A 16,202-nucleotide genomic window follows, 5' to 3' on the forward strand; every position below is an offset into this window, starting at 1 on the left:
TTGAGATTCAGTAGTTATAACTTTACATTGAGTGTATGTTCAAAAACCCTATTGAATAGTTGTAACTATTCAAATCAAATATGGCGATCATACACTGGGGTTGAGGACAAAATAGAGGGAGGTGTGTGTGTGTGCGTGTGTGTGTGCGTGTGCGTGTGTGGGTGGACAGGTCTCTGGTTGTGACAGATAGCTGGCATTAGAAGGTGTCAGCTGGCAACTGTGGTACTGTGGGGAGAGAGATGAGCATGGCGGACAGAAGAGAGGAAGAGTGAAGGAGTTAATGGGCTGTTTGGTTCTCTTTAGCTTGTCTGCTACTAATGGCCTTGCGACACAAGGCTAGACAGCAGGAAAGACAGCACGCACACACTTATGCGCCTGCTGTCTCCACTCTGGTTATGAGCCCGAGATGATTAACAGCTAATTAGGACCCAATCTGGAAAGACCATTAAAAGCCTCTCTCAGTAAAGGATCGTGCTGCTGTGCAAAACGGCAGCTTGTTTTTGTTTTTATGAGTGAGGGCTGCATGGTTTGTCAAAAAAAAAAAAAAAATGGAGGAGAAGACATAAACATTACATCAAACTATAGCCTGGTTTCTATTGCCCTGCTGTTAGAAATGTCATAGCTCATCAGTGATGTTTAGCAAGAAGTGTGTTGCATGGCAACAGATTAACTACAAGTGTGTGCCTCGATGGTTTGCTCCTCAAATTTTGGTTTACACAACACATGAGGCTTCACTTTAAAACCACAGGTCTGATGTGTGAAGGGATAGCTGGGTTTTGGACAGACTCAATGGAGACGAATCATCTCAGTGCGTCCTGATAAACAAGCATCCCCTTTACAATGAAGGGCTTACATTATTCCTAAACGTTTTCTTGTAAAGACACACTCTTTTTGTGGTCAATCACAGACTTGTACACACATCTGTGAGTAGGCAGTGTAGTTTAGAGGCAGCGTGTCACAAAGATCAGGAGTGGCTTGTTTTTTGGGTTTTTTTCACCAGGAGGTCAAAGCCAAGACTAAGAACTTGATCCTTCCTCCCCTAGATAACTACATTTTTATGACTGCTGTCAGCCTCTCTGATATTCCACTACACATAAACATGTTTCTCAGCTCTGTGTACCATTAGCACAATAGCAGGTGACCATGTGTATATGCTTGTCTAATGGTTTGTGCGGAAATTGTTAACTTTACATCTTACATCGGTGTATACATTTGGAAGAAATAGCATTGTTAATATTTGAATATATATGCAATTTAAGTAAGCAATTACACAAAAAAAATAAAATGAAATATTAATGAAATATTAATATTAAAAACTACCGAAGGTCTGTGTTGAACATTGGTGCGTTGTCCTTCTCTGTTGGTTTCCTGGGTTTCTTGAGCTTGCATGGGTTTTTCTTCGGATATTATATTTTCCTCTCTTCCTCGACTGGACTTTTGTAACTGAACAAAGTGAATGCGGGTGAGGGTCTCCCACTTGTCAGACCTGCAAAGAACTGCTTGCCATGTATAAAACACACAATCAGATAACACTTGTTACATCTCCCGGTAAATAGAGTTCTGAACCAAGAACAAAATGTATAGTATTAAAGCTGCAGTATGTAACTTGTAGCACCCTCAAGGAATGGCATAGGCACGAGGTGGAGAAAACGGGGTTTATTAGCTCTTGACAACCCGTGAGAACTGCTCACAAAAACAGATACAAAAATATATTAACATGTGCATTTACAAGAAAAGAAAATTACAGACACAATAAAAAGAAACAAACCTCTTGAGCTGTCTTCCAACGAGGGGCTAAAATGCTCATCTAAGACTCGAAAATTGCACTGCTTTTTCTCAGTGGCTGTTTAAACAAAGAATAGAAATAAATATCTGGGCTTTATTATTATTTCACATTTCATTAAACACTTATTATTTTACCTGAAGTCAGGAAAATCGTGGCTGCCGTTGGCGCTGTTTGGGCTTTGTACGCACCGAATTGAGGTCGGGCGGAACTATATTTAGAACATAAGTTCCACCTTTATTTAAAACACTAGAGGGCGTTATAAACATATAAATAACAAGGGCTAAATTAAACTATAGTTTTGGACCGTTACATAACTTTTTTGCATAATTTGGTCAAAAAATCTAAATTGTTCTTTGTAGACAGTGAATCTCTGCTCCTTCTCCTGGCCCTGTAAATGAAGTGTAGAAATCCAGGACTGTGACGCTGGATGTCAGCCAATCAGAGATCTTTCTTCAAACACGTGTGCTCTATCAGATGCTTTGGGCATTACTATTGGCTGCTCGAGTGAAGTCAGGCGCGTTCACGTACCATTGATAGTAAAAGTCGCGTTAGACTCCACAGTTACACAGCAAATCAAGTGGAAAAAGGCAGACCGATGTGGGGAAGCAACAGAATAAAGGCTCAAACATGTTCGGGTGGAACGGTACCGCTTTGCGTCCTCGAGGATCCCTGTGACTGCGGAGGTGTCAGAGAGAGAGTGAGAACAGATGGGATACATTGTGAGAAAATCTAAGAGGAAATTATTCAAGGTGAAGTCATTTTACAGTCTGGATGCAGAGTGATGGTTGTCACTCTGCCCTGAGCGGTAGCAGCTGAGATCACAGTGTGCTTGTGGCGGGGACGAGCTGACAGCAGCAGCCACTGCCCGGGACTGTAACTACAGAGTGATACGTGCGTTCATGTCAGAGTTTCTAAAACACCAGAAAAATCTCTAATAACACAAGATAAAGTCCATACATTTGATACTCTACTGAGAAAAAAGTCGCTAAGAGCGTTCACAAAAGATACCGGTAAGTGAGGATAAGTTTCAGTTTCAAAACGGTGCGGAGAGAGCGACATACTTCAGTTTTATGTGTTTCAACACTGATTAGTCTGTTTTTTATTTCTTTAATATGTAAAACACAGTATATTCCTATATTATTATCCCCGCCGCAAAGTGGAAGGGGGATATAGGTTTCAGCTCCGTCCGTCCGTCTGTCCGAGTTAAAGGGGACAGCTTTTCTCAGAAACTGTTAAGGATAGGATAACCAAATTTGATGTGTGGCTTCCTTGATGGAGTTCGAAAATGAGAAGCACTCAATTATTTTTCTCAGAGTTATTGCCCTTGTTCCATTTTTTTTACTCTGACAGCTTTCTTCAGAAACTGTTTAAGATAGGATAACCAAATTTGATGTGTGGCTTCAGGGTATCAATACCTTGATGGAGTTCGAAAATGAGAAGTGCACAATTTTTTTTTTACCCCAGAGTTATTGCCCTTGTTCCGTTTTTTTTTTCTCTGACAGCTTTCTTCAGAAACCGTTTAAGATAGGATAACCAAATTTGATGTGTGGCTTCAAGGTATCAATACCTTGATGGAGTTCGAAAATGAGAAGTGCACAATTTTTTTTTTTACCCCAGAGTTATTGCCCTTGTTCCGTTTTGTTTTTTACTCTGACAGCTTTCTTCAGAAACCGTTTAAGATAGGATAACCAAATTTGATGTGTGGCTTCAAGGTATCAATACCTTGATGGAGTTTGAAAATGAGAAGTGCACAATTTTTTTTTTCCCAGAGTTATTGCCCTTGTTCTGTTTTTTTACTCTGTTCGAGGTATCTTCAAAGGGGACAGATTTTCTTCGAAACCGTTTAAGACAGTTTTTTTATATTCTGATGTGATAATGTTTTCTAAGTTCTCAGATTTAGGATATTTCGGAAAAGGTTGTGTTATAATGAGAACCAATCTGGGGGGTTATGTTGATGACCGTCTTCTTGTTTATAATCTACAAATGCTGATTTGCTGCGCTGTACTTTACTACTTTGGTTCCTTTCAGTCATTTGTGTCCTTTGAATGTTTTGCTGACAGACTGGCAGACAACACACATGGGAGCACATTACTTTTGGCCTTTTCTCCCCTTATATTGCCTCAGCTCAATCAGAGTAGTGACAGAGACATCAGCTAAACTGCCCACACAGAGGGAAAAGGAGACTTTAGTTTTGTTGAATTGGCAAGGCCACTTGAGTGACGGCTCAGAAGAGTGTTGCTTTCTCCCTGTATGAGTTCTATTGTAACTCTAAGTACTTAACACATTTTCTGGCTGAATTTCTATTGCTGGCAATTAAGTTGGGCATAGGCAGGTACTGGGAATTTAAAAAAAGAAAGAAGTACTTTTCATATCTACAACTGACGTCTAGCTATGTTGCTTGCTTGATTTGTTGACAATTGGATTTAACTGAACATGGGTCAGGCTTCTGGTTTTTAGGACATGTTTATCTGTAGCTGCATTCTCTGCATTTTTCTGGTGTAACATCATGTCAAGATGATCTGCTGATAAAAGTCAATTTTATTATAAACCAACTTGAGTATATAAACAACAAGCGATGCAAGTATAATGTGAAAGAATTTGGTGTACTCTCATTCCTTCTAAAAAAATATAATAATTAATATTGTTCATGTCTTTTGAAGTTCATCTTATAATTGGATACTAAATAATGTTCTACCCATTACTCAGCTATATGGGTAGGTTAAAGTATATTTTAACCTTGTCAAGCACTTTGAGCTGCATTCATTTGTATTAAAAGTGCTTTATAAATGAAATATTGATTGATTGATATTGGTAGAATATCATACAAGTATAATATGTCATGTATGTGACCACTGATATTGTGGGCACAGCTGTGCTTGTAGTGACTAATCTTTGTAGCAGAGACGTCTACCCAGCTGCTAACAGACAGATGTCACATTAATATGAGCCAAGTCATCTTGACCCTCGCCGATTCTCTGATATTCACATGTTCACCCTCTTTTCTGAACTTTGTCTCATTTATATGCTGACAGGCATTCACATAAAAAGGAAACAACATCTTTTCTGATATATGTCAGTTTCAAATGTCTCCATCATTTTCCCAGCCATGCTAGAACTTTGCTGCCAGGTTTACTTTTGTAATTTGATAATTCAACTAGTGGTTGAATATTTTTAAATGAGCATATTTGTTAAAATTTTGAGTGGAGAAGGTCAAAGTAGACTAAGGTATGCCCTGCCGTTCTTCTCACGGGAATGATGTTGATTCCCGAGCTCAGACTATCAGCTACACATTGTCAAAGGTCATGGGTGTTTACATTCACCTCTCATCTCCACCGCACTCTGATCAGACACCCACTGGGGTGCACATAGTGCCGTTCCCACCAGTTATTTCCACAGTAACCCCTCATGTGTAAGCTGAGGTAAACCACAGCAAGGACCAGTCACAAACCACCAAGACATACTTGCGGATGACTGAGTGAGTGAAAAATCTGAGCGTCGTCTAGCCCAGCGTGGCCTCATGTAACAGAACACAGTTTACCATGTTAGCCTGGCGCTAATCTATTCCCCTGGTGTCTCCAGTGAAAGCCTTGTTGTTGGATGGGAACTAGCACGTGGGGTGCAGGAGGTTTATCTGGCTAATGTCAAGCAGCGCTCACTGTAGGGGTATTGTCATGTATAGGGGCAGACATGTTTACTGTGTGCGCTGTGTTTTACGAGCTGTCCCCCTCCTCCTCTCCACTCCCCCTCTTCCCTGCTCATCTTTTCCTCCTCTCCTTCGTCCTCCTCTTCACTGACGTAATAGAGGAGGCTGATGAGAGCCTCTGAAATTAGATGATGTAGTGCAGCTGACATGCTCGCTCACTAATGTTGTCCTTCTCCCTCTCAATGCAATCATCCACACTCCCACCTTACTCCTGGCGTTGTCCACTCAGATGCTTTGCTGCAGCGCTGCCGTTCTTCATACAGTGTGTTTGTCTCCACTCTGACATCTCACATCTGTATTGTCATGTTTTAGTCCAGTGATTTACAATTAAGTGTATGTGGGATTTTGTAAAGAGTTCATGGAAACAAAAAAATGATTTATTATCAATGAATTATCTAATTTATGTCACTGAATTTCTAAAATGTAATTTATTTTAAAATTTGATAAAAACTTTGACAGAACACTTTGAAGACGCATTGAATATAAGAAATTAGCCCAAAAACTTATGGAAACAACAGGTAAATGAGTCAGAAACCCAGTTACAGTCTAAGTATATGAAAAAGTACATCCTATAGCATGGGTTATTCATAGTTTACCCTGAAGGCTTTGGATTTAATTTAATTTAATAATTCTTTGTCTGAATTCTAAACGTAAAAGTCCCCCCATTCATTAAAGCACATTGTTCACTTACAAGCAAGGCAGTTTTAGACAGATAGATAGATAGACAAATAGATAGATATATCATATCAAAATGCACATGCTCTCTATTATTCCATATCTCTCTCTCTCACACACACACACACACACACACACGCATGCACAAATACAGTCCAGCAGACCCAAAGCGTCTCCTGGAATGCTATACACTGGAGCTGATCAGTTGAACCATTCTTCCTAATCATGTGCACGCTCCCTGGTCCATGTTTTTAATAATCTGAGACAACAGTAGGACTCTCAGCAGCTATCCAAATATCCATTCATCCAATGAGGCTTCTTTCTTCATCAGTCTGAGCTTTTGCTCACTTGATCTCATTGTCTGGCAGCACTGGTAATGCATCTATCATCTTGTTATGTTTTCATTGGGAGTGGACATACAGTATATTCTCTGCAGAGGCTGGTTAACCCTAACCCTTTCATCTATATATACACTGCCACTGGGAAAACATCCCCACAAGCAGAGTCAACTACTTTTACTCTGCTTAGTCTCATAGGTTTTTTCACAATAAAAGAAAAAAAAAAATCCAAGCCACAATGTAATATTAATGCATTCCTCCACAAATATGAATAAGGAATTATGTGTGAATATAACAGATTAGATCTAATTGAGTCTAAATCAAATTTGCAATCTGTAAAAATTAAATGAAATCAAAGGTCTGGTGTCTGTGTTTGAGTTTTTAACAATAGAATGAGTCGGTCACAGTGTTTGAAGTCCCTTTAAATGTAGCACTACAATACAGGGTACCCGCAGACCCTTAAAAAGTCTTTAAAAGACACTAAATTCATTAAGTTAAAATGAAGGCCTTAATTGTCATTAAAATGTCTTAAATCAATGTTTCAAAAGTCTTGAATTTTAAGTATAATTTTGTGATTGTAATTAGTGTCACATTTTAAAATAAATGGTAACATTCGTTTTCAAAAATATATATAATTTATTGTAACAACGCACAATCACGACAGCGGAACCAATCACAAATCAGTGACTCTATGCAGATAGGCGTCATGCTTGTAGCAACTTTAAACAACATGAGGAAATGCCTTTTCTCAATGTTGTTTCTTAATGTTTTTTTGTGTTTTTGTTGTTGTTTCATAGATTTCTGACTAATTTTTTTAGTCATTTTATGGGTTTTGAGTGATTTTGATTATTTTAGTGGTGTTTTTTTTTTGTATTTTACTGTATTTTTTGTGTGTTTAGTTTGGGGGGCCGCCAGTTCCACGTCTGCACTAGACACTGGAAAAAATGAACCGTAAGCCTTTGTAATTGATGTGGCATTTTTTTGTGAAGTTGGTCTTAAATTATTTTCAAATGGCATTAAAAAGTCCTAAAAAGATTTAATTTGACTGATGCTGTAGGAGCGCTTTAATAAATTATGTGCTCCTGATTAGAAAAGAGTTCATTTTTTGCCATTAGTTTGATGCAAAGCGCAGACAATAGATCTGTCCTATTCACTTGAACATTTTAAATACAAACGCATGCACAATACGCCTGCTGACTCAGCACGGTTTACTTTTTATCTACTTCTCAAAGCCACATCAGGAGTGTTTGTTCTATTGTCCATGCTGTGAATTGGACCAAATCCACCATGCCATGTTTGTTTTCGGGAGATTCTTTTCTAATCACGGCTCTATTTCTCGTCACCCAATTACGTTAATATCCTTGCTTCTGATCTTGGCAAGGGATCGAAAAAATGGGGGGAAGAAAAAGAGTGAGTGCTACAGTGAGAGGTTCGTGTTCCACTTGCCAGCCAGAGCCTCTATTGAACCATAGCCAGAGCGCTCACATTATGACCTGTCTAATTAGTTGAGCAGGAAGGGGCTAAGACTGAAGTGCACACTCAGCCCATCTGGGTTTGTCTTGGTGCCTGTGTGAATATGAGAATTAAGGAAATGGTTTGTTTGCTGCATGGCTGCTCCGAGGATCCCATTCCTTACGTCATCTGTCGAACCCCCCCCCCCCCCCACCCAGTCCATGTCAGAGGCCCCAGCACTGCTGCTCACTGTTTACTGGCTTCCTGCGCCTGCCTCAAAATGACAATTGGCTTCTCGTAGACTACGAGGTAATAAGCCCTTTAATCAGAGCTTGACATCCTCTGGGCAAGGTGGCTGCAGAGGAGTTGATCCACAGTATCAGATGACTGGTGGAAGGAGTAGCACTGAAAGTGACAGAAGATGAAAGCAAGACCGTCGCACTTGTAGGAAGAATATAGAGCAGGAACCCATGACGGGAGGGGGGGGGGGAGGTTCAGTTTCCCTGAAGCATGCCGACGTTTGGTTTACACTGGAACACAGAGTTGATGGGATTTTTCTCATTTGAAATAAGGAAACACAAACAATGATGCAGCCACTAATTCTGTGGTGCAGCATGGCCTTTTTTTCCTTGTGAAACTTCATAACATGTCAATGTCACACACAGTGTGGTTTCCAGGATGTTTTGACCATCGTGTTCTTCAGAAGTCATTTTTCGTGTATGCAGACCTGACAAGTGTTTGCTTTATTCATCCGTAATCAATACGAAGAATACATTCTGCTGCTGACAACACTGCATACATCTGCATTCAATTACACGCCCACACTGTCGCTGACACACTCTTGTGCACATGCACGCACGCTTGCATCACTGCTGGGATACAAATGAATGGATTGATTTGTTAAGTGACATTTTAACATCCTTACAGACAGCTCTCTTTAAGTCTTTAAAAGGGTTTTTTAGGACCAGTGAGGGAAGGAGGAAAGCGTTCACTGTCACCTCGTTAAGACTGGAGTAAAATCCAGCTCGATCCAGACCATAAAGCCAACCACAAACCACAGCGAGGCCCACAGTCCCACTGATAGGCCTGATGTAGACTGGTGGCACGGACAGACACTTTTACTTTTTTACAGAGAAAGATAACCATCACAAGAAGTTGGAGTTCAAAGCAGAGTTAGAAAATATTTTTCATGTAATAAATTGCATTTACGCATGTAGGGATAATAAGGCATGGAACCTGGGGTAATAGTTGCTGATTCAAAGATCAGACATTGTCAGTTTTCCCTCTCAGAACTCAAAGTAATCCCAGTTTAATGCCCACCAGCTGCCTAATTGCAATCATTTGGTTTCTTTGGTCCGCATCTCAAAGTAGTGTGTCCTTAAGTTCTCAGTCTGGATTTTAGTTCTGTCAAAAAAGTGACTTATTGATGGATATGCAGTCCAACTATCCTCCTTTGAAATAAAAAAATGTTTTTTTGGGTTTTTATTGGCTTTAGTTCTGCACTCTAGCAGCAGATGTTTTACAAAGAGAGACGAAATATGAGAAAGTTATCAGTTTAGCACAGTTTTTCTCAAATGGGGGTACATGTACCCCTAGGGGTATGTGATGACACTACAGAGGATACATGAGAGAGAGAGAGAGTGGAAAATTGGTCCCACCCCAGGCGTGAGATGACGGGGAAATGATACAAACATAGAAATACATAAATCAGTGTTTTTCTACTCTGGGGTTGGGACCCTATGTGGGGTTGCCTAGAGTGTAAATGGGGATCGCCTGAAATTTTGGAAAAATTAGAATAGATTTTTGGAAATATTTTAATTATTATTCTTAAAAAAAAATTGAAACAACACAATCTTAAACAACTGTATTTCTATACTTTCACTTTGTGAAAAATAGATCTAGTTCAACTAAATTAAAATCTGAGCTCAAACATGATCAAAAACTAATTCTAGGGTCGACAGAAATTTTTGATGTCAAAATGTGGTCACGATCCAAAAAAGGTTGAGAACCACTGCTTTAAATACTTTGTTTCCACTAATTTACAAAATTAGATTCTTTAACGTGTGTTATTCCTCTTCCATTCCATCATTATTCTCTATAGTTGTTTATAAATAGTTTTTAAGCATAATGTTGTAGTCGGACAAAGGGGGTACTTGGATTCAGAAATAAGAGAAAGGGGGTTCTTGAGCCAGAAAAGTTTGAGAACCACTGCTTTAGCAGATGAACACACTTGTAAATCAAGCATTCTTGTTTGATAAGTAAACCTCAGAATACAGAATAACTAGGAAAAAGCAGTAAAGGCACAACATTTGAAGTCCTCATCAGAGAATATTCCAAAACTGTTGTTTCTATTGGGAAACCCTCAGTGCTAGGACGGTGTACTTTGTCAAATCTGTAACAATGAAAGTATGGGATTCAAGTGACTTCTACCCCCTATCAGCATTTACATAAAGGAATACTAAATTATTCATTAATTATCAGAGAGTCCCCTGAGGATGAGGATGACACACACACCGGCTGCTAATTGGCCCATCAATAATCCTGCCTGGTTCTCCTGAAGAGGCACCAGATCCCACCTCAGGAATCTGCTATCCACTCCAACCTTCTGCTCTACTGTTTCCGCTGTGACGCCACATGAGAAAGCATCTCCACACCTGCTCAGCTGACACTTTGCTAATGAGTTATCAGAACAAACCTCTTTTCTGGACTCGGCTGATGTTACTATAAATGGCCGTCAAGTCACTTATCCTTCATTTCAGGAGATTTAATCACATTCTATATGATCAAAACGAGTGCTGTGCATTATTCTATTAGTGTAACCTCATCTAATTATGGTTGCAGAACATAGATATAATCACATTAGTATTTCTTTTGTTTTGATACAGTATGTGCACTCATGTAATGACTGTAATTTTCCTCTTTTTAGGCTGTGGGAAGAGATAATCCAAACACACTTGGCAACAATACGGACTTTGGCTTTTCAATTCCATTGCACATGTCAGTTTTTATTTTAATACTTTTGAATTAATAACCCTTTGTTACCATTAAATGTTTTTTTTATTTTTATTTTTTTAGAACAGCTGAGAAAAGAATCACTTACAAACACATTATTTGATGTTTGTCCTAATTTTTTTATTTTCATTTAGATGCTCAAAGTTAGGACATATACTTTTTTGTTGTATGATTTTAAGGATGTAATATATTCACCGGTGTTTTGATATCTCGGTTTGTAATTGACCGATATTTAGGAAATTTGACTCAGTTATGTTGGGTTGGTTCCTCATTTATCTCACCTTGGATCTGGATTGCACATCTTTCAAAGAAATGTGGGTGTCCATACTGTATTGTTATTAATGGGGGTATACATTTAGTTTTTAAAGGCACACCGTGGACTTTTTGACCTAAAGAGTTGACCGACATGAGTTATTTTAAATGATTCATCAGGCCAATATACAGCGCTTGACAATATCAATGCTCCGAGTGGGGCTTCCCTCTTGAAATACTGACTATGTAAGTGTGGAGGAGACGGACCGTCTTTGGCCAGGTCATGTGACCTAGAGAAATCCTGGAGAACGTTTCACTTTACGGCAGTCACGTGACCACAGGCTCGGATATATATATATAGTATTTACCGACCCGACGCCATTGCTGTGAGCAGCTGAAACGAGTTTAGCCTTTGTTTACAGCCAAAAGAGCACAATATGGTAGTTTAGTGTTGGTTAATGGTGCACTAACCGCCGTGATAGTTCAGTTAAACGTGGATTCTTTAGTAAGGGAATTCGGCAAGTCAGATCCATAACTTCGGGATAAGGATTGGCTCTCAGGGAGGGAGGTCGCCCATCCGCAAAGACCCCGGCTGCCGCGCCGACCCCCAGAGAAGGGGGCTGACACGGTGGCAAGGCCAGGGAGTAGGGGGCAGCGCCACTGACGAAGGCCGAGCGCCGGGACTCCAGCGGCAAGTAGAGGAGGGCGGCGGTGGCGGCTGCTCCTCCAGCCCATAGACTGTAGCCGTGGCGCGAGCCCAGCCCCGCTTCGCATTCCGCCCCTTAGAGCCAATCCTTATCCTGAAGTTACAGGTCAACTACTGTCTACATACACAATCAAAAGACAAAAGAGGCTGGCCCGACTGACTGTTTGATTTTTGCTACAGTGCTGCGGTGCTTGTGGCCACTAGGGGCGCCTGACATGAAAGTTACCAGTCTAGCGCCCCTAGGGGGCACTATTTACACAGTGTGCCTTTAAAGTGTGAATGATCATGATCAGGTTTACTCCAGATAACTGTGAATATCTGGCAAACAGGATATTTGTAGCTTGGGGCTGGTTATGCTTGTTTATTTTATTTTATTATATTGACTTAGACTTTTATCATACTGCGTTGTCAAAGCAGCTATTCAAAGCATCAACACACGTGAATATTTGTCCACACCAGTTGTTAAATTCAGAAAATTGACCCTCTGGGTTGACAACCCACTGTCATGTAGAGTTAGATTAATTAGATCAGAATAGATAGAACAAGACAGTTTTTGTATAAATGTACTGACAGAAAACAATTTCCAATATTCTTTACCTCAGGTTAAATGGTCTCTTTTGACTGACATAAATTTCACTCTTGACCTGTATCCCCAACTTTCGTCTGTAAAGTTTAAATACTGTGAAGTTACATTATCAATGTATTGGATAGTATTCCCCCTGGTAAACACATATATACATTTATTCACATCTGCTAAGGCTGAATTCCTCTCTTATCCTCAGTAGAACAACGCTGGGAATACATTTGTCAGACATGTTGACAGACCAAACAAATTGAAAAACAGACACACACCTTCATACCGAGTCGGCACACACCAATTCTCACCTATTTTCAGTCGCCCCCCTGTTTCAAGCGGGTTAGTGAGTGATTTCCATAAAGGCGAGTGTGTGGAGAGCGGGCTGCAATAACATGGCTGTTCTTTGTTTCTCCACGCTGATTGACACTTGATTGCAGTACACATTAAATGCCCATCAGTCCCTGCTTTAGTTTTAGAAACGGGGATGCAGGGCCCGTCAAAGGTCAATCCCAGTGCATAATGAACTGATCTCTCACTCATACACGCATGCATGCACACACACACACACACACACACACACACACACACACACACACACACACACACACACACACACACACACACACACACACACACACACACACACACACTAAACCTGGCTCCCACTGACATTAAAGGGGACTTTGAATAACATGGTTTATCTGGCTTGTAAAATAACATTAATAAAATGGCCTGCCACACACCACTCGGAGCATTTAGAGTGATGTGCCCAAGTTAACTTTTTCTTTAAAAATAAATAAATTGTAGAATGGTAAGCAGTGTCTTTTCTACAAATAATGCTGCCTTTAAATCAAAAAGCGCAAGTTACACAACATAATGTACATATTTACACAGTATCTGATACCGCTTTATAACCTTGTCTCTGTCATGTCTCTACTTTCATTCACAGATAAATAAAATGGTGGCTATTGAGTGTTTCACTCTCTTTCAGAATGACTTTAATAATCCCAGGGAAAAATGACCTTTGTTTCAGCGGCTCCAAGTAAAAATGATAACAATGTGGAAAGAAAAACTAACAAAAGATACATGCAGGTAAATAGTAAACATAGAGGGCAAGACAATGATTATAGTACAACAAGAATAATGTTCAAATAGTAAATTAAAGATTAAATACCAATAATCAAGTGTAAATACATATATAAATATAATACATACAGTATATACAAAGCCTTTGTTGTTGTTACCTTATCACAAAATAAACTAATGGAAAACTTTGACTGTTAGAAGTGTTAAGGAACATACAGAAGTAATATACATCCTCCTCAAAATACATTTAAATTTTCTTTTCTTCATAAGGAAAATGATCCCAAACCAGTAAAAATGGCTTCTTGAGCAACTTTTTGGCCCCATTTAAAACATATTGTGGCAATAAACAAACTCCTGTTTTCTTAAATGTCCATATTCTCATTTGACTTTTTGACATATCACTGTAGATGTTCATCTCATCTTATTTCACAATTATTTGTCAGTTAATGCAAATAACTTAAATGTGTACATTTATTTTGGGAGAACATTTTTAAACTTGATCATTTCTCCGTCACTAAATGGATTTTAGGATATCTGTGAAGTGGCCATTTTGTCAAAAGAACTTTAGCTGACACTAAATACAGTATATACATCACTGCACTACTGCACTATTATTATTATTATTATTATTATTATTATTATTATTATCTGTTCCTCAGTTTTGCACATATTAGTCTTTAACTACTGTTCATATTTATGTTTATATTTTTTTTCTAGTTGATTGTTATTATGTAATGTTTACATTGTTAGAGAGAGCACCGTTCACCAAGTCAAATTCCTTGTGTGTATAACATACATCACATGGCCAATAAAGTTGATTTTGATTCTGATTCTGATATACAGGGACATGATCACTAAACTTAAAATCAAGCTAAAGCCATATACTGTATATACTATATACAGGATGCACATTACTTTTAACGTGTAGCTTTAAACCCACACTTATTTAAAGTGTTACATTTTTGCCCTTTTCTTTTACTCAAAAGACCAATTATGCGTGGCATCATCGGAGTATTCAGTTGAGATCATTAGATTAGTGAGAGCAAAACAGATTGTCTTTGCTAGCACAAGAAAGAGTATGAGTGCAGTCTCCCTCGCAGACACGTGCCCCCCCTCCCTGATTGAAAGTTGTAATTAGGAGAGGTGGGAGGAATTAGATCCAGAATGAGCTGTCAGAAAGTCACATTTAAGTGAGGGATGCTCTGGTCTCTGCAGTAAAAATTTAAATGATATAAATTGCCATTTAAGTGTATCACAGGCTAATGTTTTGTCACAAATTAATGTGACACAAGGCAGCAATGACAATCAAGGGCTGCCTCATTCTAATTTGGTTGTGTTTAGAGGGCTTTTGTGAGCCGACAGCTTTACACAAATTAACACAATCGCCTGTTTTTATGAGGAAACCATAAATGTTTTTTTCCCTGCTTTGCCGGCTAATGAGGAGAGAAAACGGCTTGTGTGTCAGTGTTATGGTGACGCCGAGCAGTTTGCAGAGGAGCAACACAACGCTTGTATCCATCTGCGACCAGCGGAGGGAAAGAACAAAGACAGACGCTGAAATGACTCCCTAATGAACCACAAGAGTTATCTAATGTTTTGATGCTCCCTTATGATCAGATATGGATTTACCCATGCTCTCTGTTCATTATGGGAATCATTGGCAGATTCTGTGTCAGGAACATTTTGCTGGATATTCTGCTTTCTCTGAGGGCTTCACCTCTGTGGGGCATTAGCAGTAACTGCTGTTCAGTAATGAAGCATGTTAATGCTGTGGTGTGTAATTGGCCTGCATCTGTTGACATTTGCAATGCTCTCATCTCATACCTTGTCCTTGCCTCTTTTTTTTTTTTTTTTTTTTACAGGCCCTGGAGACGGAGTTTGTGTCGTGCCAGCTTCACCAGTGGATTGATCTGATTTTTGGCTACAAGCAGCAAGGACCTGAAGCCACCAGAGCCCTCAATGTTTTCTATTACCTGACCTACGAGGGTGCAGTCAACCTAAGCTCCATCACTGATGATATGCTTAGAGAGGTAAGGCTTCTAACATGCGTAAGGGTTGGGGGGTCAATTACATTTTCAATTACCCATGTTCAATTTCAATTCAATAACGATTACAGTGACCAGCATTTTCTTTTTCAATTACAATTAAATTACGATTATTTATTTATCCACAGAATGTCAATTACAATTACGTTCTCAATTACTAAAGTTCAATCACAATTACTGAACTTGAAATATATAAGCTAATGAAAGATAACCTTTCTTTAGTGTTAGCTTTTTGTTAGCATCTCTTATGGTTACAGGTTCTAAATGAGCTGTAAAATACACTAAAAACCAATATCTATCATTTAATTGATTTCTTATCTATTGGTTATCTTGTTAAGCTTCCTAATCAATGAAAATATGTTTTATTATTTTTGGTGTGAGTGTCTGAGCCTTTTTTGTGTCAATATACCCCTTGATTTATTTATTTTTTAATGGTAAAATGTGGGCAAGCTTGATATGAGACATATTTTAATAATTGTTAACTACATATGTGTAGAACTGTACATAGAACTGTATCATGGTTCCCCAGTTTTGAGTTAAATTATAATTGACATTTTTTTATAGAATTTT

General features: G+C 39.0%; 1 protein-coding gene across 8 annotated transcripts in view; it reads left to right on the forward strand.

Moving 5' to 3' along the window:
• The window catches only part of lrba (LPS-responsive vesicle trafficking, beach and anchor containing), a 222,265-nt gene that overhangs the window by 174,206 nt on the left and 31,857 nt on the right, over positions 1–16,202 (forward strand). For all 8 annotated transcript variants that reach the window (XM_028469572.1, XM_028445918.1, XM_028446752.1 and 5 more), the window contains one exon: positions 15,450–15,617. In XM_028469572.1, the coding sequence (XP_028325373.1) occupies positions 15,450–15,617 (168 nt within the window). The remainder of the gene's footprint in view (positions 1–15,449; positions 15,618–16,202) is intronic.

The sequence above is a fragment of the Gouania willdenowi genome, chromosome 1 (genome assembly GCF_900634775.1).
Source record: "Gouania willdenowi chromosome 1, fGouWil2.1, whole genome shotgun sequence".
In the NCBI taxonomy this organism is placed as follows: Eukaryota; Metazoa; Chordata; class Actinopteri; order Blenniiformes; family Gobiesocidae; genus Gouania; species Gouania willdenowi.